This window comes from Neoarius graeffei, chromosome 27 (genome assembly GCF_027579695.1).
Source record: "Neoarius graeffei isolate fNeoGra1 chromosome 27, fNeoGra1.pri, whole genome shotgun sequence".
NCBI classification, from domain to species: domain Eukaryota; kingdom Metazoa; phylum Chordata; class Actinopteri; order Siluriformes; family Ariidae; genus Neoarius; species Neoarius graeffei.
The window spans coordinates 34,212,563-34,237,084 of NC_083595.1; the positions used below are offsets into that span (position 1 = coordinate 34,212,563).

Sequence of the window (24,522 nt, forward strand, 5' to 3'; positions counted from 1 at the left end):
CTTACCATCGTCTTCACTGTGCATTTAAATTTGTTTTTTTATAATCATTCCCTGAGTTATGAAGGTCAACACCCTTCTCCCTCATTTGGTTTCTGTGTTCTTTTATCTTTCTCATTTTGATGGATGACAAAGGGAATTTGGCCTCTGTGTCACCTCATATTTGTTCCCCAGTTAACTGGAAGTCATGGATTACAGCTTGAAAGTTCCTACACATGCCAATCAACTCAAAAATACTGTACAATTTAAATGGGAAACATGCTTCAGTTACACTGTGTTCACCATCATTTCCAGGGGTGCCAATAATAATGGCGCATGTGTTTTTGTTTAAATAATTATTTCTTGATGAGGGATTTGTTTTTCTCTGAATAAATTTCAATTAAAGGTTGGATTTTTCCCCTCATTGTTTCAGTGTGAGATGAAGCGACTTCACCAAAAGGTGGATTTTTTCTAACCCTTTTTACTAATCTTTACAAGGGGTGCCAATAATTCGAGAGGGCACTGTAGACAAACATGAAAATCAATACAGCTGAAGAAAATGTCTATTTCGGCCAACGAAAGCTTCAACACATTTGTAAATTAAATATCTTTACAATAGACAGAGTAAATAAAACCAAAGCGTTTTGGTTGGAGCTTGCAAAACTCCTTACAAAGGAATGTACAGAAAAATACAGTAATCTCAGAAACATGCACCAGAAGAAAAAAAGATATCCTTCAGCAATAAAATGAGAGCATTCTGAGCAAAAAAAAAAGAAAAGAAAGATGTTAGAGATGTCTGTGGAACAGAAACATGCCAACGCTGCTCAGTGGGGTTGTGGGTCAAAGCTAGATTGTTATAATAATTAGGTTATAATTATTTGCAAACAATATTGGCACCATCACTTTACTGAAATTAAATTAGGAAAATCACCTGCAGGAAAAACTGTACGTAATGTGAAATATGGTAATTAGAAATGCCATATTGTTTCAAGATGAGCAGATGCACAAAATAAAGGCAGATATAGGAGTCAGCAGGAGCATGCGGTATTAAAGCATGTGGTATTGGTATGAATCTGCAAAAGTAGCATCGTCGAACCCCTATTCCTTTTTTCAACAAAAATAAAAGCAATTTAACATTTACAACTGCCCAGGAGTTTCACACTGGCGTTCAGTTTGAAGGCAAAGATTTGCTTGGTGATGTAATCCTATCCACCAATTTTATTAAGATAATCTTAATTATTTACATAAACAAATCATTCATAGGACGTTTTATACTGTATATTGCTATCTTATTGAGACTGCACACAAGTTTGCAGATTTTATTTTTGTTGCAAAATTAATTAATGCTTTTTAAGAGTACACAAAAAATAGTCTACAGAATGACAAGTCCTTCTTACAGGCGAACGCACTAAATTCCCCTCGGAGTTCTAGTATGAAGCTGCTTACAATATTTTGTACTTGGAAAAAACAAGCAAACAAAAAAAAAAACTACTTTGCACAATGCCACAAACGAATGTAGCTGCATTAAATAGCATGAACCGATAAAAGAGAAATATTCATCCTAAGGCTTAAAGCGTTCTGCACAGCATTCAGTTAACGTTGCACAAATAGTAACACTGATAAAACAGAACCAATATTAAATACATGTTAAAAAAACAGCTTTTTTTTAAATTGTGAATTTAACACAGTACTTGTATTAATATAATTTATACTATACAAATGTCTAAAAGCCAACAGATACAAAAGCCTAAAAGCATTAAAATACAATACTTCAAAAAGCTTTTTTTGTAAAAAAAAAAAAAAAGTTCACACAAATTGTAACTACGTACTGTACCTTTACAGTACATTAACACTTCGGACTTTAGTGGCACAGAAAAGCTTTCTGGCACAAAACATTGGCTAATTCTTCTGTTACCATGGCTAGTACAGTATTCATAAAAGCTGTTTTGATTAAAATATAATAAAATACATTTTCTGACCTTTTCAGAAAAATGATAGATGTGTGTGTGTGTTGAATCACAATGTTGTCACATGGAAAAGGGCATATTATGGTTGGTAAACAAATATTTTCTTCTACCCTACCATATAAGTTAACATTTCTAGAGACGCAACTGAAAAAAAACAAAAACAAAAAAGTGTAAAGACCTATTTTACACAAATGTCACATTTTTTTTAAATGAAATGCAGCCTATTGTAATATTATAAACCTAGATAATATTGATAGTATTATCTCATATACTGTATATATTATGTATATGAAGTCTCATTAAGTTTTGTGAAGCAATGTGATTAAGTTGTTTATTACTGTTATTACTTTTTGTTAAAGCTAGATGGCCTTTCGATTTCATAAAATCGGTGAAATTTAGTTCCGTCTGAAATTTGGTCATTGTGATGCATGTTTATTTCTGTAATATCTTACAAAATATCAGGCCATTCTGTGGCTGGGAAGTTATTTAATTTGAGGGGATTAAAGCAAATAACGTGCATGAAATTGCTCGCTTCGTGCAGTCAGGCAGACAGAGGAAGTCCGTGTGCGCATGCGCAGTTTTACCTTCTTCTTTTGGGTTTTACGGCAGCTGGCATCCACAGTGTTTCATTACTGCCATCTACAGGTTTACCTTTGAGCATGCACTGACAGTTCCATCATTCTGTCGCTAAACGAACAGCTGATCACACCGAGGTGCTCGCTGACCGCCGATATTTATTAGTTTGGTCCTGCGTTTCCTTTCCTTCGTATATAACAACGTCTTTTCTTCTCGCTTTCCGTTACTGTAGTCGGTCTTTCACGTTTCATTCGCACGCTCACGTCCTCCATTTTTCTCTCCTGTTTCAAATTTGTATCCCACAATGCCTTGAACGAATGGGGAAAGCCTACCACGTGATGCAGGACGTAGTATCTTGAATTGGGTCATGGTGAAGCAGGAAAATATAGCAGAGAATTTAGGGCCATGTGGCTCTAAATTCATTAACTGTTCTATTTAAAAAAAAAAAAAAAAACTTAAAATTGGAAGTCTAATTTGAATTCAGTAGCTTTCAGTCCACTAAACAAAAATGACTGGGTGTCGGGAAAATTCTTTTTATGACCTACACTTGAAATATCTGAAAGGCAGTCTACCTTTAATTAAGCATTGATTAATGCTTGAAAGTATGAAAAGATAAATAAATTGCAATTTATATAAAAAAAATAAATAATAATAATAATAATAATAATAATAATAATAATAATGCACTTTTCAGTTTCTTTTGGTTTCAGATTTCTGTGCAGTGGATTTGTGGCTGTTTTCAGCCAAGAATTTTTAGTTCACTAATTGTTTTGTTGGAACTAGGAAAAAAAGGCAAAAAAACCACCACATAAATTAATTAAAAAGACATAAAAATATACAGTATTACAAATCTGAGGATAATATTTGTGGCTCATGTCTAACAGTGAGCCAGCTCACTTTATTTAAATCCTTTTCTTGTTTTAAGAAACACTTGAGTGATCTATTAAAGATTTAAGATTTTTCCTGGACAGTTTGCGTAGCATCTCAAAAGCCTAAACTGATGAGATTAAGACCTTTTTTTTTTTGCTAAGAGTTAATAAGCTATCGTAAACCAATTATTACCTGATCCATGAAAAGTGAACATTGTGTGATTTTTGGAAGCATCTCTATTCAGACACAGTACAATGTATTACAGTATATTGACCATGTGGTGCAGTAACGTAGTCCTTCATTCTGGAGGTAAAATTTGGCATCCCTTTGAGAAATTGAGAAACATTTGTTAGGAAGAATGATACTGAAAAAAAGACAACAGTAGGAAGGATTCTTAAAATTCTACGACTTACAAAAGTCAAAAAAATTCAATAGCTGGCTTAAAAAGTCTCCGATTTGGGCAGATTGGGAAGATCGTGGTGTTCAAACAGCGGCTCTGAGTGAACAGTCATCAGTTTCCTTCCAGCTGTGGATAATGAAAGCTCTCTGTGTGAAGATGATGACTGTTGTGCAGAGTCTATGTGGGGAAGTTTAATAAAAGCAGAGTTCTGAGTTAACACCACAGACTTCTCTGATACAAATTTTTTTTCCTCTTCTCTTTTTTCCACCATTTCTGTATCTGGTTGGTTCTTATATTGGGAATCTTGTGCCGAATCTGTAGATAATGTCAACTGACACTTGCTTGAGTGCGTTACCGATAAACCATCCTCCACTGTAGCCTGCAAAGTGTCTTGTGAAATGTCCTGAGGTGTGTCTACATGTGCTGATTCTGTTGAACTTCCACAAGCATTCATGGCAAGCTGGGAAGGAACTGGAGAGTCATCTGGTTCAGGATTTTTTGGAGGCTCATAGGGTGGCGGCTGCTCTTCAGGAGCTTCTATCACTCCATCTGGGCCAAAAACAATTTCAGTATGCACTAGTACCGGGTCAGGGGAGGGAAATGGAGATACGCTGTCGATTTCCCTATCCTGGTAGGGCCACTTATCTTCTGGGAAGCCCTGATCAGGAACAATCGACTCCTGGAGTGAGATCTGGAGCGAAGCTGGAGGTCGTTTGGCTAGCTGGCTCTTGTCTGGTGTTTCCTGATCCAGGGTTAGGTTGTGGGGTCGCACAGGGGTCAACAGGACAGGCCGCTCCACCCCGAGTGGTTTCCGTGGCAGCTCATCGGGCTTAGCTGGAAACGGGATCAACACGGTCAGCAAAATGCAAATTTGGTTTATTTTAACAGTATGGCTTTCTGTCACGTCAGCGCCGGAATCTCCATCTAACACTCTGTGGCCTACTAACATAGCTGCCCAGGACCCCCCCCCCACACACACACACACAGAGCTCAATCTCACGCATTTCTGATCGCACACCTGTTCATCATTACAGCCTCAAACTATTTTACGACGTCACACAAACACACACACACCTTATGAAGTAAACACGCAGTGTGACTTTTGTAGCTGACTTTACCAAGCCGGAGTTTTTTTTCCCTTGTTACTGCTATTCTGGATTTTTGATATTGTTCTGCTTCTTGCTATGTTTGGATTTTGCCGCTACATCGCTGTTTGTTGATCGCCTGACCTTTTGCCTGGATCTCTACTCCGATTCTGCGTCACGTTTATCTGTATGAACTGCCTGCCTTGTGAGGCTATAAACCTGCATTTACATCCTTCTCCAGCCTGTTACCTGACACTTTCACCCCGTTATTCAACTAATAAAATAGCACTTGATCCAGCACATCATACTGTATTATTTTGCATTTTATTTATTTATCTGTTTTATATTGTACTCGGACAGTTACTGATGTGCACAACAATGCAGCCACAAGAAACTAAATCCAGGCCATGAAATCAGAACGTGTGTGGAACGCACACTATTTTATTATTCTCTCCACATTCACTGGATATGAGAAGTCACGCGGTCTGATTGGCTACTCTACTACTAGGATATCAGCTCATATACCATGAGTAGAGAAAAACAAAATGGCAGAGCATGTTGCTGAACCAACAGAGGACGAAATAAAAACTCTACTTGAAAACAAAACCTCAAAAATTGTTATCAAGTGTTTAAAAGAAGCAGAAATAACTAAAAGGATAGAGTTTTTGTTTGTTCCCCCCCAAAAAAAAATCTCCTGTTCCACACTCCAGCCCAGTTGGTGGTACTAATGGACCTTTAAGTTGGTTTACCAACCACCACCAAAAAAAAAAAAAAAAAAAAAAACTGAAGAAGAAAACACAAAAATTATTTTAAAAAAGCAACAAAATATGGAATAAAACTCTCTTTTTTATTTTTCAAGAATCATTATTATTGCATTTTTCACAAATTGCTACTGTCATTTTGCCGATTTGTTTGCATTCTAAGCGGAAATCATTTTGTCGGACGTTTTGTATAAAAGTTTTTATTTATTGAATTTGCAAAAAATAAAAATGCTCTGTTTCTCAAAATCCAGTGAATGTGGATAGAATAAAAACAGTTATTCCACTCAATCTCGTCGTACATGGCTTATAGCCGACTCGGCGCTACGCGTCTCGTTGACTATCAGCTCATGTACGACTCGATTTTTTGGAATAACTGTTAAATATAATGCACTTTCTCCTATAAAAAAAAATTTGCCCATGGTTTGAAGGATAATCTGACCAATAACTGTGCTTACAGTTCATTTGAAGTTAATTATTCATTTCAGCAATAAAATAAATCAGCCCTTAAGGTGAGCAATGCCTCAGATTTAGATGCTGCGCTCTTCGTTGTCCTCTGAAACGAAACTGTGGAATTTAATCGAGATGGTACTATTAATTAATTTATAATGTCATATTTATGTATTTTAAATTGACCTTCATAGCTTTTTCAGTGCAATTTTTTTTTTCAGCCCAAAACATAAACTTCAGCATGATGTGTTACATCATACTATGGTGGTGCATGGTGGTGCTGGACTTGATATTGCTCCTCACCTGAGCTGATATCGTGCAAAAAAACTGGACCATATTCAGTCATGAGTCATGCCACTGTTTTAGGCAAACTGTAATCCGTGTTCATGATTCTCGACAGCTGCTGAATAATTCTCAAGTCTGTAATTACTGCACATCCTCATGACGCAGGCGAAACTGAACTCTGAATACAACCCGATGTCCTGTTTGTATCATTATGAAAGTCTTTTGACATAATGCGCTACAAATATACAACGCGTAGAGTATAACCTGGAGAAGGAAGGTCCAGCTTCATTTTGCGCAACTCTGTCATGGAGACCTGAAGCTGCTCGATGACTAGATCATCACGAAGCTCGGAGGATTCACCAATCTTCTCCTGTAGGAACTCTCTCAGCTCCTCCAGTGACATCTTCAACAAACGCTCTGGAAAGGAGAAGCTTCACGTCACACCAAGACACTGAAGCTGTACTCTCTGGCAGTCTATAAATTTACTGCACCATTTAAACTGCTTTGGAGCTTCACTGTTCTTCGGTTTATTGGAATAATGTTCACACTGAATGGCAGGAGAGACTTTAGCTTACTCTTGTGCAGTTTAAGGATGGTGTAGGCCATGGCTGTGAGGATCTTCTCCCCCTCCAGAATAAAGATGTCCCATAGGCGCAAGGTCAGGGTGAAAGGCGTCTGAAGAAGAGGCAGTAATTCAAGTTCAAGTTTGCACAGTCTCGTTATTAGCTGCAGGATAAACTCTTGTGTCATCCAAATACTATGGCTAGAGGGTGCTGTTGAGTAAATAAGAAGTATTGCATTATACACTGATCAGCCATAACATGATGACCACTGACGGGTGAAGTGAATAACATTATCTTGTTACAGTGGCATCTGTTAAGGGGTGGGATATATTCGGCAGCAAGAGAACAGTCAGTTCTTGAAGTTGATGCGTTGGAAGCAGGAAAAATGGGCAAGTGTACAGATCTGAGAGACTCTGGCAAGGGCCAAATTGTGATGGTGAGATGACTGGGTCTGAGCATCTCCAAAATGGCACACCTTGTGGGGAGTTCCTGGTATGCAGTGGTTAGTACCGACCAAACGTGGTCCAAGGAAGGACAACCGGTGAACCAGCGACAGGTTCATGGGTGTCGAAGGGTCACTGATTCACATGGGGCACAAAGGCTAGCTCATATGGTCCAATCCCACAGAAGAGCTACTGTAGCACAAACTGCTGAAAAAATGTAATGCTGGCTAAAACAGAAAGGAGAATTGACTGCTCTCTTGCTGCCTAATTTATCCCACCCACTGCCAGGTGCCACTGCAATGAGAAAATCAATGTTATTCCCTTCACCTGTCAGTGGTCATAAGGTTATGACTGATTGGGGTGTGTGTGTGTGTGTGTGTGTGTGTATATACCCATCCATCCATTATCTGTAGCTGCTTATCCTGTCCTACAGGGTCACAGGCAAGCTGGAGCCTATCCCAGCTGACTATGAGCGAGAGGCGGGGTACACCCTGGACAAGTCGCCAGGTCATCACAGGGCTGACACATAGACACAGACAACCATTCACACTCACATTCACACCTACGGTCAATTTAGAGTCACCAATTAGCCTAACCTGCATGTCTTTGGACTGTGGGGGAAACCGGAGCACCCGGAGGAAACCCACGCGGACACGGGGAGAACATGCAAACTCTGCACAGAAAGGCTCTCGTCGGCCACTGGACTTGAACCCAGAACCTTCTTGCTGTGAGGCGACAGTGCTAACCACTACACCACCGTGCTGCCCCGATACATTTTATATACATCTCCCCAGGGATTAGCCAAGTATAGCTCACATGACATAAAATAGTTCTGCCATTGATTAAGCAATGTATCTCATCTCATCTCATTATCTCTAGCCACTTTATCCTGTTCTACAGGGTCGCAGGCAAGCTGGAGCCTATCCCAGCTGACTACGGGCGAAAGGCGGGGTACACCCTGGACAAGTCGCCAGGTCATCACAGGGCTGACACATAGACACAGACAACCATTCACACTCACATTCACACCTACGGTCAATTTAGAGTCACCAGTTAACCTAACCTGCATCTTTGGACTGTGGGGGAAACCGGAGCACCCGGAGGAAACCCACGCGGACACGGGGAGAACATGCAAACTCCACACAGAAAGGCCCTCGCCGGCCACGGGGCTCGAACCCGGACCTTCTTGCTGTTAGGCGACAGCGCTAACCACTACACCACCATGCCGCCCCTGCAATGTATCTCATGACATCCAAAATTTTAAAAAAATAAAATAAAAGGATATGCCCCGTGTCCGAAACCACTCACTCGTTCACTACTCCCTACTCACTATATAGGGAATTACTATATAGAGAACTATATCATGAGCTCATTGGTAAAACGAAAAAACACTTTCGGACACTACTCCGTCACGCTGTTATTTACGCTGTTCCTGTTGCATAATTAAAACATGCCAGATCAGTCGGCTGGTGGGTTTTCAAAATAATAAATACATCTTTTTGTGATAAATCCATATTATACTGAGCGTCTTTCCCACATTAATCAATGCAAAGTACTTTGTGTCTGCTGCATCTTTCAATTCTTTTAAATCAAGGCTGAATACTTTCTTCTTTGCTGTTGTCTTTTACTAAATCAAATTTCAGGCTTTTGATTTGATTTCTTTCAGCGCGACCGCAATGCATGATGGGATATATTGCTTGGATAGTGACCGTCAGTTGTACACTACTTTTCGTGATGCACTTTGGGATACCTTGAGTGCACTATACAGGGTGTAATAATTCTCACTATACATTCGGACAGCACTACAAAATGGGGAACTCACTATATAGTCCACTATATAGTGAGTAGGGAGTGATTTCGGACACAGGGATGGTGTGAGTCAGTCATGGTACAGTGGGGAAAATAAGTATTTGATACACTGCCGATTTTGCAAGTTTTCCCACTTAGAAAGAATGGAGAGGTCTGTAATTTTTATCGTAGGTACACTTCAACTGTGAGAGACAGAATCTAAAAAAAAAAAAAATCCAGAAAATCACATTGTATGATTTTTAAATTATTATTTTGCATTTTATTGCATTAAATAAATATTTGATACAATAGAAAAACAGAAATTAATATTTGGTACAGAAACCTTTGTTTACAGTTACAGAGGTCAGACATTTCCTGTAGTTCTAGTACAGGTTTGCACACACTGCAGCAGGGATTTTGGCCCACTCCTCCATACAGATCTTCTCCAGATCTTTCAGGTTTCGGGACTGTCGCTGGGCAACACAGAGTTTCAGCTCCCTCCAAAGATTTTCTATTGGGTTCAGGTCTGGAGACTGGCTAGGCCACTCCAGGACCTTGAAATGCTTCTTACGGAGCCACTCCTTAGTTGCCCTGGCTGTATGTTTCGGGTCATTGTCATGCTGGAAGACCCAGCCACGACCCATCTTCAATGCTCTTACTGAGGGAAGGAGGTTGTTGCCCAAAATCTCACGATACATGGCCCCATTCATCCTCCCCTCAATACGATGCAGTCGTCCTGTCCCCTGTGCAGAAAAGCACCCCCAAAGTATGATGTTTCCACCTCCATGCTTCACAGTTGGGATGGTGTTCTTGGGGTTGTACTCATCCTTCTTCTTCCTCCAAACACAGCGAGTGAAGTTTATACCAAGAAGCTCTATTTTGGTCTCATCTGACCACATGACCTTCTCCCATGCCTCCTCTGGATCATCCAGATGGTCACTGGCAAATTTCAGACGGGCCTGGACATGTGCTGGCTGCAGGATTTTAATCCATGATGGTGTAGTGCGTTACTAATGGTAATCTTTGAGACTGTGGTCCCAGCTCTCTTCAGGTCATTGACCAGGTCCTCCCGTGTAGTTCTGGGCTGATCCCTCACCTTTCTCATGATCATTGATACCCCACGAGGAGAGATCTTGCATGGAGCCCCAGACCGAGGGAGACTGACAGTCATCTTGAGTTTCTTCCATTTTCTAATAATTGCGCCAACAGTTGTTGCCTTCTCGCTAAGTTGCTTGCCTATTGTCCTGTAGCCCATCCCAGCCTTGTGCAGGTCTACAATTTTGTCCCTGGTGTCCTTAGACAGTTCTTTGGTCTTGCCCATGGTGGAGAGGTTGGAGTCTGATTGATTGATTGTGTGGACAGGTGTCTTTTATACAGGTAACAAGTTCAAACAGGTACAATTAATACGATAAAAATTACAGACCTCTCCATTCTTTGTAAGTGGGAAAACTTGCAAAATCGGTAGTGTATCAAATACTTATTTTCCCCACTGTATATCCTGAATATACCATGAACTCATGTCACAATTTCAAGCTATACAGCCGACTCGAGTCACAGCTGTGGCTCTGTGAGCATTTCTGTGTGTGTAGATCTTCGTATCGTGATCATGCCTCGTGCAGCAGACGATAACATGGTACATTGCACATGCGCAGGTTGAAGGTCACGTCGAGGTAAACAACAAACATGGCTGCCTCCACGGAGTTTATGCCGAGATTCAATCCTTACACTTTTAATTTGAAATTTTTTGATAAGGGATACAAATCTAATATACCATGCACTGAGAGGCACCGGGAAGTATGGATTCTCTGAGGTGACTGACATAATACTATTCTCTTCAGGGCTGAGTCACTCACAAAATAGTACTATACTAGTCACCTCAGAGAATTTATAATTTCAACCGGAGTCTCTCAGTGCATGGGACATTAGATTTTATATATGTATATATGGACCTGGGTTCACAGTTATTTAGCACAAATCTTTCGGCACAAGTTCTAAAGTCTCTCAGCACAAATCTAAGGTCTTTAGCACAAGATCCAAGAACACTTAATCTTTATTATGAATACTTACTGATCATGTTTACAGATGTTTGATGGATTTTTTTTTTTAAAATGAAAGCTGCCGAGATTCCGATGGAAAATGAGCGATTGTATTTCCCCACTCCGCCATCTTGAAACCGCCATGTTTGATGTAGCCCGTATGTTAATCACCAATCCTGCCTCTAAATTATTGAACACAGCACGTACCCTGACACAGTACACCACTACAGCCAACTTCCAGGTTTGTTTTGTTTTTATTAAAGTGCTAAGCTTAAATTATACCATATTTATGATTTACAATTTGCTAATTTGATAAGGAATGAGAAGTCAAGCGAAATTTACAAGATAAGAGTTTAAAGAAAGCTTTTTGTTCTTTGTTTTAATTCATTGAAATTGGTCTTTTTCAGTTAAAGACTTTGCAGCTTTATTCGTCAAATATATATGAAACAGTTGGCAAAACACATGTTGTCAAGCAGGGCAAGAGACATAATACCCCGGTTAATTAATTTGGTAAACGCGTAATTAATGACAGTCAGTTGAATTTGTGATATGATCAGAAGTGATTGAAGTTATCTATGAAGGTGCCGACAATTCAAGGTTTGTTATGGCTTAACTACAAATATCCAAAGACACCAAAGAATCGGATTTTCAGTCCACGTTTCAGGGATCAACAACTGATCCTTAACTTGGACAGCAGCAGAAATTCCGGCTTCCAGTCCCTAAGCAATCATAATAAACCCCTTCCTATATCTCATCTCATCTCATTATCTCTAGCCGCTTTATCCTTCTACAGGGTCGCAGGCAAGCTGGAGCCTATCCCAGCTGACTACGGGCGAAAGGCGGGGTACACCCTGGACAAGTCGCCAGGTCATCACAGGGCTGACACATAGACACAGACAACCATTCACACTCACATTCACACCTACGGTCAATTTAGAGTCACCAGTTAACCTAACCTGCATGTTTTTGGACTGTGGGGGAAACCGGAGCACCCGGAGAAAACCCACGCGGACACGGGGAGAACATGCAAACTCCACACAGAAAGGCCCTCGCCGGCCCTGGGGCTCGAACCCGGACCTTCTTGCTGTGAGGCGACAGCGCTAACCACTACACCACCGTGCCGCCCATCCTTCCTATATCAAGATGAGTATTTCTTTTTTCGATTATTGTGACCATAATCCAGAGTTGTGCTAAAAGACTTTAGATTTGTGCTAAATAACTGGATGCCATAGACCTGTATCTTGACAAGGTAATCATTTTAGTTTCTGGAGTAAAACAAGGAAAATTGCACAGCCAAACACTTCAGAAAATGTGTATGGATTTCTAGTTTGTTTTTATTTAATCAAATCATCAAGTATGTTGAATTTAACCTCTACAAGAATTAACTGTAATAATAATAACAACAACAACTAGGCTGCATTTCCGCAGAGAAAATGCAAAGTGTGCTTGCTGAGCTGTAGCAGAACAGCTATCATGCTAGCATGCTAAAAGCTAGCATGCCAACATGCTAATGCTAACAGGTAGCATACTGACATGCTAACAGGTAGCATACTGACATGCTAACAGCTAGCATACTAGAGTGGAGGAGCTCCTTATGACATCATCACTCCAAAGTTCTACCCATTAATTTCAATGGCACGGAATTTTGCCGAAAAAAACGAGAATACCGAACGAACGACAAGGGGTAGTGCAACCATTTTAACAAGCATGTCATTCCAGATCGGGCCCTACGTTTCAGCATTGGAACGGTGTCTCCATCTCGAAACCCCTAGGAAGAGTGGATCCAAAAAACGGGTGAAACGGAATAATAATAACAAAAATACAACTTAAGAAGAACAATAGTGTGCTTTTGCAAGCACACTAATAATAATAGCATTTCACTGCCACGTTTCAGTTGGTAACAAAATCAGATTTGATCTTAAAGTGCCGAAAAAAGTGTCTGCTTGCACCGAGGTAAAAATCTCTTTGGCTCTTTGTATGTCAGAGGTCAATATGGCTAATAAAATGAGCACATCCTGAGGAACATTTAGAAATATTAGTTACACTAAAGGTGGCACGGTGGTGTAGTGGTTAGCACTGTCACAGCAAGAAGGTCCTGGGTTCGAGCCCAGTGGCCGGCGAGGGCCTCTCTGTGTGGAGTTTACGTGTTCTCTCCAAGTGCTCCGGTTTCCCCCACAGTCCAAAGACGTACAGGTTAGGCTAATCGGTGACTCTAAATTGACCGTAGGCATGAGTGTGAATGGTTGTTTGTCTCTGTGTCAGCCCTGTGATGACCTGGCGGCTTGTCCAGGGTGTACCCCGCCTCTCGCCCATAGTCAGCTGGGATAGGCTCCAGCTTGCCTGCGACCCTGTAGAACAGGATAAAGCGGCTAGAGATAATGGATAAATGGATGGATAGTTACGCTAACCAGCTCTATAAACACAACACTGTGCTCATGCTGTCATCTAGATAGCTTAGCTAATGTTACTACTATTTGAATTGAGTAAAATTTCACTAACAGGCTAGTTAATATGACTATCAGACATAGTGTGAAAACACAAATTTCCACCCAAGCTTGGACTCGAACCAGGGACCCTGGAGATATGAGGCAGCACTACTGCTCACTGCACCACAAGTTGAAGAAATAAGATCTTTGCTTATACACAGAAGCATCAACTGTTTAAGGTTCTTCTTATCTGATGGACATAAATAGCAGTCATTTGCTGTCACACATGTTCATTATTGTAACAGATGTCCAGTGTCTGTTGTAACATGCAAGAATGTCCATGTTTGTGTGAAGCTGCTCATGGTGCACACTCACCCGGTCAATAAAACACTGTAGGAACCATTTAGTACTGTAAATGCCGCTGAACATCTGCTCCTTGTCCTGGTGAGTAAGAAGGAAAACAGACCACAAACATGAGGTGTAATTCCGATAATTAAAGCTGTACTGCCTTTCAGATTTTTCAAGTGTAGGTCATAAAAAGAATGTTCCCCGACACCGAATTATTTTTGTTTAGTGGACCGAAAGCTACTGAATTTGAATCACAGACTTCCAATTTAAAATAGGACAATTAATGAATTTAGGGCCATGTGGCCTTAAATTCTCCGCTATTTTTCTCCTGCTTCACCATGACCCAATTCAAGGTACTACGTCATGCGGTGGGCTTTCCCTGTTCGCACAATGCATTGTGGGATACGAATTTGAAACAGGAGAGAAAAATGGAGGACGTGAGCGTGCGAATGAAACGTGAAAGACCGACTATGGTAACGGAAAGCGAGAAGAAAAGACGTTATGTTGCGAAGGAAAGGAAACGCAGGACCAAACTAATAAATATCGGTGGTCAGTGAGCACCTCGGTGTGATCAGCTGTTCGTTTGGTGACAGAGCACGGTCAAGGTAAACCTGTAGATGGCAGTAATGCGACACTGTGGATGCCAGCTGCCGTAAAACCCAAAAGAAGAAGGTAAACCTGCGCATGCGCACACGGATTTCCTCTGTCTGCTTGACTGCGCGAAGCGAGCGATTTCGTGCACATTATTTGCTTTAATCCCCTCAAATTAAATAACTTCCCAGCCACAGAATGGCCTGATATTTTTGTGAGATATTACAGAAATAAACATACATCACAATGACCAAATTTCAGACGGAACTAAATTTCACCGATTTTATGAAATCGAAAGGCCGTCTAGCTTTAAGTCAAAAGAGAAAAGAATTTCTAATGCACTTCAGTGGTATTGTAGTGAAAAGCAATCGTTTCTACTACCAGATGCTTCTTCAGCTTTGGGAGGAGTTTGGACAGAATCTGATCGTGGTGGTTCTGGAATCTCTGCAGTTTGGGAAATCCAGGGATAAAGAAGCCTATTGGGAGGGAAAAAAAAAAAAGCTGAATCACAAAATCAAGTAAATAATTCTCGTATATTAGTGTGAAATCAGTATTCTGTGTCACCAAACACTAAATACTGAAATCGATATGGTGCTTGGTATTTAAGAAACATCTAAGCAATGAGGACGGCTCACCGTGCATGGCGTGTTTCTGATTGGTCAGCAGTTGGGACATGGCCCAGAATGCATCTTCCTCATTCATGTACATCAGCAGAATGGCAGCTATCTGACTCATACCCTGGCAGTAGCTCACCTCCTGAAGACACACACACACACACACACACACACACACACACAGCATGAGAATGAAATGTACACGCCGTCATAGGCCACAATGTTCTTCTTATTAGGCCTGAGCTTGGCTGCACTCTTTCTCTGACTGCTCTCTGCTTCTATTACACACACACACACACATTTATTGACCATATCTTCAATAATGCGATGACTTTCAGCTGTGCACTCACCGTGTTGTATACGGAGTATGCAGTAAGCACGTGGAACAGAGACTGTTGCCTGTGTCGAAACAGTGAGCACAATCAAATCAGTTCATTCAGCAGTATGAGAGCCAACGCAGCTTCGATTAACAACACAGAAATCCCCTTCTACACTAAAAAAGCCACACTGCTGTACTCCAAATCCATGACAGATTCTATTACATAGCCCTGTGTTTAAAAAGTGCTCTGCAATTCAGAAAGCCAAATTCTTGAGGTGGAGCGTGATTCTTTCCTTTTAGCTAAAATCATAGCTGCGCCCTCCCTTATATGTTGGAGCATTAATGACGGTTTGCATGTGCAAGACTTTCCACTGAACTTTAGAAGCCTGCAATCTATTAAGCTTCCCAGTGACGTCAGTGTGTTTCCTGCACACTTGGGGAAACAAGCGGTATGAATGTAAAACAAAACAAAACAAAAAAACTGACAAAAACTTTAAAATATTGTAACAAAAACAACTGTGTTTCTAGGCAGGGTCAAACGTAGCCTTCTTTTTTTTTCTTTTCTAGAAAGCATGTTCAACTGTCTAAATTTCTAAATTAATCACCAGAATTTCTAATCTCAAAGAGGAATCGCATGAGAGCTAACATGAACATTTGCAACGGAGAGAAATCAGAAAATGAACTAACATTTAAACACGCAAAATTTATAATAATTACACTCATGCACATAAAGACACAAGCGCAGAAAACAGATCTGAGATTGTAATCAGACCAGCGGCTTAGTACACCGATGCCTGCTGAATAGTTTGCTGTAAGTCAGCCCTGTGATGCAGGAAATCTATTCTCACACACACTTGGGGGATTTACTTAAAATAAAAAGGAGAGGTCATTACTGAACATCAGATGCTCACTGCTGAGCAACTACAGCACACATCAGTCTGGAAAACCACAACCTCCCCCCGCCCCAAAAAACAGATTTTTTAATTTGATATTTTAGAAAGGATGTCAACTTTGCACAGCATTAGAAGAAGCCTTTTATTTGCACAGCAAAATTTCTCCTCTGCGTTTAACCCATCTGAAGCAGTGAACACACACGGGTGAGCAATGAGCGCACACGCATACCCAGAGCAGTGCACAGCTACAGTATGCTACAGCGCCCGGGAAGCAGTTGGGGGTTCGGTGCCTTGCTCAAGGGCATTTCAGCCATGATACAGCGGGAGGAGAAAGTCCTGTATTCACTCAACTCCCCTCACATTTTTCCTGCCGGTCCTAGGAATCGAACCGGCAACCCTTTGGGCCCAAGGCTGCTTCTCGAACCTTCAGGCCACTGGCTACCCCGTTACTATGAGAATGTGAACGTTATCCAGAAGAATTACTCCTCAATATCTCACTATAACATTGTAACTTCGTATAAAATCTTATCCCTTAGCTAAACTAGATAACATTTTTTTTTCCCCCAAGACAGCATTTTTTCTTCTTCTTCTTCATAATAGTCAAATGTTGTGCCCAATCAACAATGAACATTTGACTGTGATTTCTAATTTGCTGGGTTTTTTTTTTTCTTTTGGCTTGTAAATTGTTCTGCGCTGATGATCCATCATACGAAATCCCTGATGATGTTGAAATCAGTGATGGACAATATTTAAATGTGTCTTTAAAATATCTTTTGATACTCATTTATCTTAAAGCACTGGTCTTGAAACTTATGCACAACATCATTCATCTTCACTTGTCGGCATCCTCGTGGAACTGGAGCCTAATCTGGGAATGCTGTATGGGATGCCAATTCATTGGAAGGCACCAAAAGTCCACACAGGCAGTAACTGGAGCTCAGGATTGAACACGGGACTCTGGAGCTGTGAGATATTAATGCTACCTGCTGCAAACTTAAAAAATATTAGCAGTAAATGATGTTCTCAGGGGCGGCACATTGGTGTAGTGGTTAGCACTGTTGCCTCACAACAAGAAGGTCCTGGGTTCGAGCCCAGCAGGCGACAAGGGCCTTTCCGTGTGGAGTTTGCATGTTCTCCCCGTGTCTGCATAGGTTTCCTCCGGGTGCTCCGGTTTCCCCTACAGTCCAAAGATACAGTGCCTTGCAAAAGTATTCATACTCCTTGAACTTTTTCACATTTTTCCACCTTACAACCACGAACTTAAAAGTTTTTTATTGAGATTTTATGTGATAGACCAACACAGAGTAGCACATAATTGTGAAGTGAAACGAAAATGATCTTCAAAATTTTAAACAAATAAAAATCTGAAAAATATGGTGTGCATTAGTATTCAGCCCCCTGTACCCTGATACCTCTAAATGCAATCCAGTGCAATCAATTGCCTTCAGAAGTCATCTAATTAGTTAACAGAGTCCTACTGTGTGTAATTTACTCTCAGCATAAATACACTTGTTCTGTGAAGGCCTCAGTGGTTTGTTAGAGAACACTGAAGAACAAACAGCATCATGAAGACCAAAGAACTCACCAGACAGGTCAGGGATAAAGTTCTGGAGAAGTTTAAAGCAGGGTTAGGTTATAAAAAAATATCCCAAGCTCTGAACATCTCAAGAAGCACTGTTCAATCCATCATTCGAAAATGGAAAAAGTATGGCACAACTGCAAACCTACCAAGACATGGCCGTCCACCTAAACTGACAGAGCGAGCAAGGAGAGCACTGGTCAGAGAAGCAGCCAAGAGGCCCATGATCACTCTGGAGGAGCTGCAGAAATCCACAGCTCAGGTGGGAGAATCTGTGCACAGGACAACTATAAGTCGTACACTCCACAAATCTGGCCTTTTTGGAAGAGTGGCAAGAAGAAAGCCATTGTTGAAAGACAGGCATAAGAAATGTAGGGGACACAGCAAACATGTGGAAGAAGGTGCTTTGGTCAGATGAGACCAAAGTTGAACTTTTTGGCCTAAATGCAAAGTGCTATGTGTGGCGGAAAACTAACACTGCTCATCACCCTGCACACACCATCCCCACTGTGAAACGTGGTGGTGGCAGCATCATGCTATGGGGATGCTTTTCTTCAGCAGGGACAGGAAAGCTGGTCAGAGTTGATGGGAAGATGGATGGAGCTAAATACAGGGCAATCCTGGAAGAAAACCTGTTGGAGGCTGCAAAAGACTTGAGACTGGGAAGGAGATTCACCTTCCAGCAAGACAATGACCCTAAACATACAGCCAGAGCTACAATGGAATGGTTTAGATCAAGGAATATTCATGTGTTAGAATGGCCCAGTCAAAGTCCAGACCTAAATCCCATTGAGCATCTGTGGCAAGACTTGAAAATTGCTGTTCACAGACGCTCTCCATCCGAAACATTTAAATGATTTGGAATGGCCTAATCAAAGCTCAGACCTCAATCCAATTAAGAATCTGTGACATAACTTGAAGATTGCTGTACACCAACGCAACCCATCTAACTTGAAGGAGTTGGAGCAGTTTTGCCTTGAGGCATGGGCAAAAGTCCCAGTGGCTAGATGTGGCAAGCTCATAGAGACACACCCCAAGAGACATGCAACTGTAATTGTAGCAGAAGGTGGCTCTACAAAGTATTGACTTTGGGGGATGAATACCTATGCACACACCAGATTTCTGGGGTTTTTTTCAGCTTAATTACTGTTTGTGTCACAATAAAAGAACAATTTGCATCTTTAAAGTGGTAGGCATGTTGTGTAAATCAAATGGTGCGAACCCTCCAAAAATCAATTTTAATTCCAGCTTGTAATGCGACAAAACAGGACAAACACCAAGGGGGATGAAAACTTTTGCAGGACACTGTGTTTAACCTAAATCCTACTGCAGTTGTTTCACTGGAAACAGAAAGGCTAAATCTCAAATGGTTCTGTATAGTACATGACATAATCTGTAGGAATCAGAATTCATCTCGCTATGTTTGACTACCATGGGGTTTTGAGCCTTCAGTCGTGTTGCCCCTCGCTTCTGAAACTCCCTTCCACATGACATTTGTAACATTGGCTCTCTTCCAATCTTCAAGTCCTGCCTTAAAACAAACCTTTTCAGACATGCCTATTCTGTCTGACTTGAGCACAAATAACTTTTGCAATTTTATTTTATTATTTTATATTAAGTAGACATGAGTGGTTTTTTGGGAAATACACCGCTCGTATTTTTCATACGAGCTACATCCAGGACCTGGAGAACCAAAATCGTGATATAAATCTCCATATGTCACTCGCGAGGAAATCGATGAATTGTTTTCATAAATTTGGGGACTTTTTGTTTGTGAATGCGTCTGTATAATAAAAAGAAAATATGAAGATATGAAGTTTATCTTCTCGTGTTGAAAAACTCGCATTTTTCATACAAAATACATCGTGGATCTGAGTGATACATTTAAATAATATTGGCTGGCGTTGAGTGGTATATCAGATATATTCCATTCAGCTAGCATGATATTGAACGAGTCGAAGATGAGTAGCTGAATGGAATATATCTGATATACCATGGAAAAAAGCCATTATTATTATTATATAAAAACTCTCTTTTCCAGTTTTTGAATATTTTTCTCTTGTACACAGAGGGGAACCATCAGGGCCTTCTAGGCCTTCAGAGAAGGCCAAAACATATCAGCATTTCAAATGTTAAGAAATTAAAGAATTTATTTCATTCTTTAATTTCTTTCATAATTTCATTATAATTATTCTCTTCTAATTTGGCCTCATTTTCTATCAAATTTGCTTCAGAAAGGGGACGCCATGGCTCAGGTTGCCAAGGCGCCATACCATAAATCCGGGGACCCAGGTTCGATTCCGACCTGAGGTCATTTCCCCATCTCTCTCCCGCTCATTTCCTGTCTCTACACTGTCCTATCCAATAAAGGTGAAAAAAAATCTTTAAAAAAAATTTGCTTCAGAAATGAAAGGGTTACTGTCCAGAAAACATTAAAATCGAGTTATCTAATGAGATTTTTTTGTTTGTCTCTAGGCTGAGAAGAGTTTAGAGCTGGCTCACTCATTGGTTAAAACTTCATTGCCGGGACAGAAGGCCATGGCAGTGTATGTTTATGTCGGAAGTGACAGATGAATTAACCAAATCAGATTTTATTTTATCATGGGAGGGACTAAAAATTTATCACCCCACGCGAGCTCAACCACGGGTCTGAGTAATCATTGCGGCAGTGAAGTCACCTTCCAGCCAGTGTAGCGTTCATCAGTAGTGTTAGCGAATGCTAATAAAGCGTTCAAGCCAGTGCTATCAAGAGCAAGTAGCACAGGCTAATGACCGAGAAACTAATAGCGTATTCACACCTATGTTGTTTGGTCCGGACCAAACGAACCAAATTTCCCTTGGTCCGGACCTTTTGGGTTGGTCTGAATACAAACCACCGAACTCTGGTCCGGACCAAACAAGCGGACCGAGACCGAGCTGCAAGGTCGGACTCGGTCCGGACCAAAGGAACCCTGGTGCGGATCTTCTGGAGGTGTGAAAGCAGACCGGACCTAATCCGACAGTTTTGCTTTTTTGTACCTCGGGAGCATCCGTCGTTTGTCGAGCATTATGGGAAACAGAGTCTTGACACTCCACCGCAAAGTGCAAACACTGTTTCAGTTGTCAAGGGAACCTTACAACAGTCGTTCAGTCATTCAGACCAGTGGTAGGCTAGACTACAGAGTACAAAAAATGAGTAGGGGGCAAACGTGGGCCGAGGAAGAAATGCGTACCCTTGTGGATATATGGGCAGATGTCCACATATCTGAGCTTCTGGAGAGAACACACAAAAATGCCGACGTGTTTGCTGTATTCAGTGAGAAAATGAAGGAGAAGGGGTTCACGTGCTCCCCAGAACAATGTCGGCTAAAAGTGAAGAAACTCCGTCAGACCTACATTAAAATCAGGGACATTCTTTCAAAAAGTGGCAGTACTAGCGACGCAAAAAAGAAATTCATCTATTGCGTGAAGAGCCAGAACTGTCACAACATGATGTGCGCTCATCAGCGCTATCCTCCGTAGCCGCCTTGCCCTTTGTTGCCGTCGTTGATAAATTACTTGTACAACAGCATAGTAATCGCACAATTGTGAAAACAGTAAAAACTGGAAAAAACATATAGCTTTGATGACATTAAAAAGAATAACAGCACGGAAAGCCTCCATGACTACTTTTGAACTTAACGCTTTGTGCGCGTGTCGTCTCTGACCAATAGCTGAACGACCTCAGGGCGCGTGGCTTTGTTGACAGATTTTGGTCCGCTTACTAAAATGTACAGTGTGAAAGCGAACCGCACCAAAATGAAAAAATAAAAAAAACATTTGGTTCGGACCAAAGCAAGTGAACTATCGAACTATCCTGGTCTGAATACACCCTAAGATTTCTGTCTCCAGACTCTTTTTCCAAGCTGCATGCTCGCTACAGTATTTTTCACTCAGACTTAAGTATTCATTTCCCTCTGTAATTTACTTAGTTACTTTTAAAATCAACAGCAACAACTACACACAACAGAGCGAGACCTGGCAGCCTGCCACTAATCCCTTGCAAAATCCTTTGCCCTGATGCTTTTTTGGTGTGTCTGGCTAAGTTTTGCCTGAGCTCAAGTCCCAGCTCTTCGGTTCGCCACTACTTGTAAATATGCATGAAGAATATCTAATGAAGTTCTGGTAGCCTTTCGAGTGTTCAATGCGTCTTTCTCTTTCCCGGCAAACAAAAAAAATGATTCTGTGCATGCGCAGCAGAAAAGGTTCTCATTGGATATTCACATCAGCTCCCACATGTGACGTCAGGTTGTCTTGACAACCATGCAATATTGTAAACCATATTTCAATGCTCATTCTCCATTGGGCACAGTGACATAATATACATAGTATAAGCGATATGCTAACAATATTGCGTGCTATAGAACTAAATGAATGAAACCCGCTAGAAGGGAATAGAACACGTGTTTTTATTCCATCGAAAAAGTGTCCTGTGTGTATAATAATTTCTATTGTTTCACTCTGATGATGTCACTCCCAGTGTTTTCCCGCTGACTGGACACGTGTTGTCAAAATGGCGAACCGGTTCACAATTAAAATTCTTTTGATTAACTTGCGTATTTTTTTGTGCATGTGTCCATATAATATAAAGAGCATTACACGGTGGCACAAAGATATGACGTTTATCTTCTTGTGTTGAAAAATACTTCAGTCATTCACACTTTGGTCACTCGTGAAATATACGTTCACCATTCGAAGATAATCTTCATATCTTCACACAACCGTGTCATATCCTCTATTTATTTTTTTCGCGGTCCGGTTTCCATCAAATCCTGCGCTCTGATTGGCTGGCGAGCAGGCCCGTATCCTATGGTACAGACCCCAGTTACAGACCCTGGATACGGACCTCTGGCGACTCACTCGTTCACAACAACAAACATAGTAGCAATTTTTGTCAACATTTATTTTCGCATTTCTCAGGAGAATAGCATTAATTTTACAGCATGGATAGCGATAATGACAGTCTTCACAGCAAAAGCGAGTTTTACTACCCTGAGGAAGAAGAAATGAAAGAAAACATTTCAGTTGAAAGCTAAAAACCTCTAACTGTTGCTAACACCGAGCAAAAACATGGCTGAATCCTGAATGACTCAAATTTTGTATAAATAGGGGACTACATAGGCGGCAAAATGTAGTTTTTTTTCCTGCCATGAAAGTGCACTTGTATACCGAGGAGGAAGCCATTTGCATTACAGCCGTGAATGAGGATTCAAAATGGCGGCTTGGCTCGGTTATCCCTTTCGGGCGCTCTCGTTTTCTGTTAGAATTTGGTAAAGAAAAAAATATATATTATTTACCAGCTTAAGGTCGGTCCGTATGGTGAAATACCGTGACCTCGGCCTTGAATACTGACCTCGGCCCAGAGGGCCTCGCTCAGTACTTTCAAGACCTCGGTCACGGTATTTCATGATACGGACCTACCAGCTGGTAAATAACATGTATGTATTTTATGGCTTGTTGCATTGTTACGATTGTATGATTGATTTTTATTGTGTGCATAAGGTGTCCCTGAGTGCCTTGAAAGGCACCCATAAATAAAATGTATTATTATTATTATTATTATTATTATTAATTCATCCACTTATCTAAGGAATAGTGAGCTATTTAAAATCCACTTTTTTATTTAGTTAATTTAGCTGCTATAATATTAATAGTGTACACAGTAAAAATAAAGTGCTCCCACAATCTCTACAGAAACATCTTGCTCATAAAACTGAGACATGTTGAGAATTGACATGATGTTTTGTCGGAAGGGACGAATAAACACTCTATTGATCTTATCACCCAGAGATAAGCACTAAGCACAGCAGTGTGTCCAGAGGTGTGTTCTCCACTTTCCCACGAGCCAGTGTTGGATCAACGAGAGCAGTTACATCCCTGAAAAGCTTAAGGTTTAAGAGAAGGTTTAAGATTTAAGCCCAGTATGGTGCTGTAGTGTAGTACAGTGATTTAAATTTAACCTGACAAACCTACAGGCTATTATGAATATTTCATGTTTGGTTAACGTCACAGGCAGGACAGCTTCTTTCCAAAGTCTTGTCTTTTTGTGTTACCTTTTTCCCCCCCTTAGCTTCAGTTTCTGAGATCCCGTATGTCACAACATTACATCACTGTGAAATACTCAAGTACACCGAGCTAGAAATTCACTAATTTCAACAAAATCAAGTCAGTTTCCCAAAGTTTGGGATTTTAAATCAATCAATACACACTTGAGGACTTGGGAAGTACTGCATCACAGGAACAGAAAGCTCCTGGGAACAGAGCCTAGACTAAAAAAAATGGGTTTCGGGTATAGTATGCTTATTTAAAGGGGAACAGAGGGCAATATATAGAGTAAATATAACAATAAAACACACATTAACGAACCTTATTCAAGACTTACAAAAGTTTTTTGTTCTAAGGTTGGAAAGTTATAGTGTTTTGAAAGTAGCTCGAGCAAACTATTTCCGCAGTTTGAACAGCCCGCCATGATATTAATTTTATCCAATCAGAATGCACATTCATTTTCTCTGCGTAACACTCATGACGTATGTATGT

General features: G+C 40.7%; 1 protein-coding gene across 1 annotated transcript in view; it reads right to left on the reverse strand.

The window, feature by feature from the left end:
- Positions 1-3,208: 3,208 nt before the first annotated feature.
- Positions 3,209-24,522, reverse strand: part of si:ch211-288d18.1 (USP6 N-terminal-like protein) — a 112,480-nt gene continuing 91,166 nt past the window's right edge. Inside the window, exons 8-14 of the mRNA XM_060911935.1 lie at positions 15,527-15,575; positions 15,198-15,318; positions 14,944-15,038; positions 13,999-14,064; positions 6,943-7,042; positions 6,632-6,784; positions 3,209-4,623 (exon numbers count right to left, since the gene is read on the reverse strand). Coding sequence (XP_060767918.1) covers positions 3,830-4,623; positions 6,632-6,784; positions 6,943-7,042; positions 13,999-14,064; positions 14,944-15,038; positions 15,198-15,318; positions 15,527-15,575 — 1,378 coding nt within the window. The 3' untranslated portion in view covers positions 3,209-3,829. The remainder of the gene's footprint in view (positions 4,624-6,631; positions 6,785-6,942; positions 7,043-13,998; positions 14,065-14,943; positions 15,039-15,197; positions 15,319-15,526; positions 15,576-24,522) is intronic.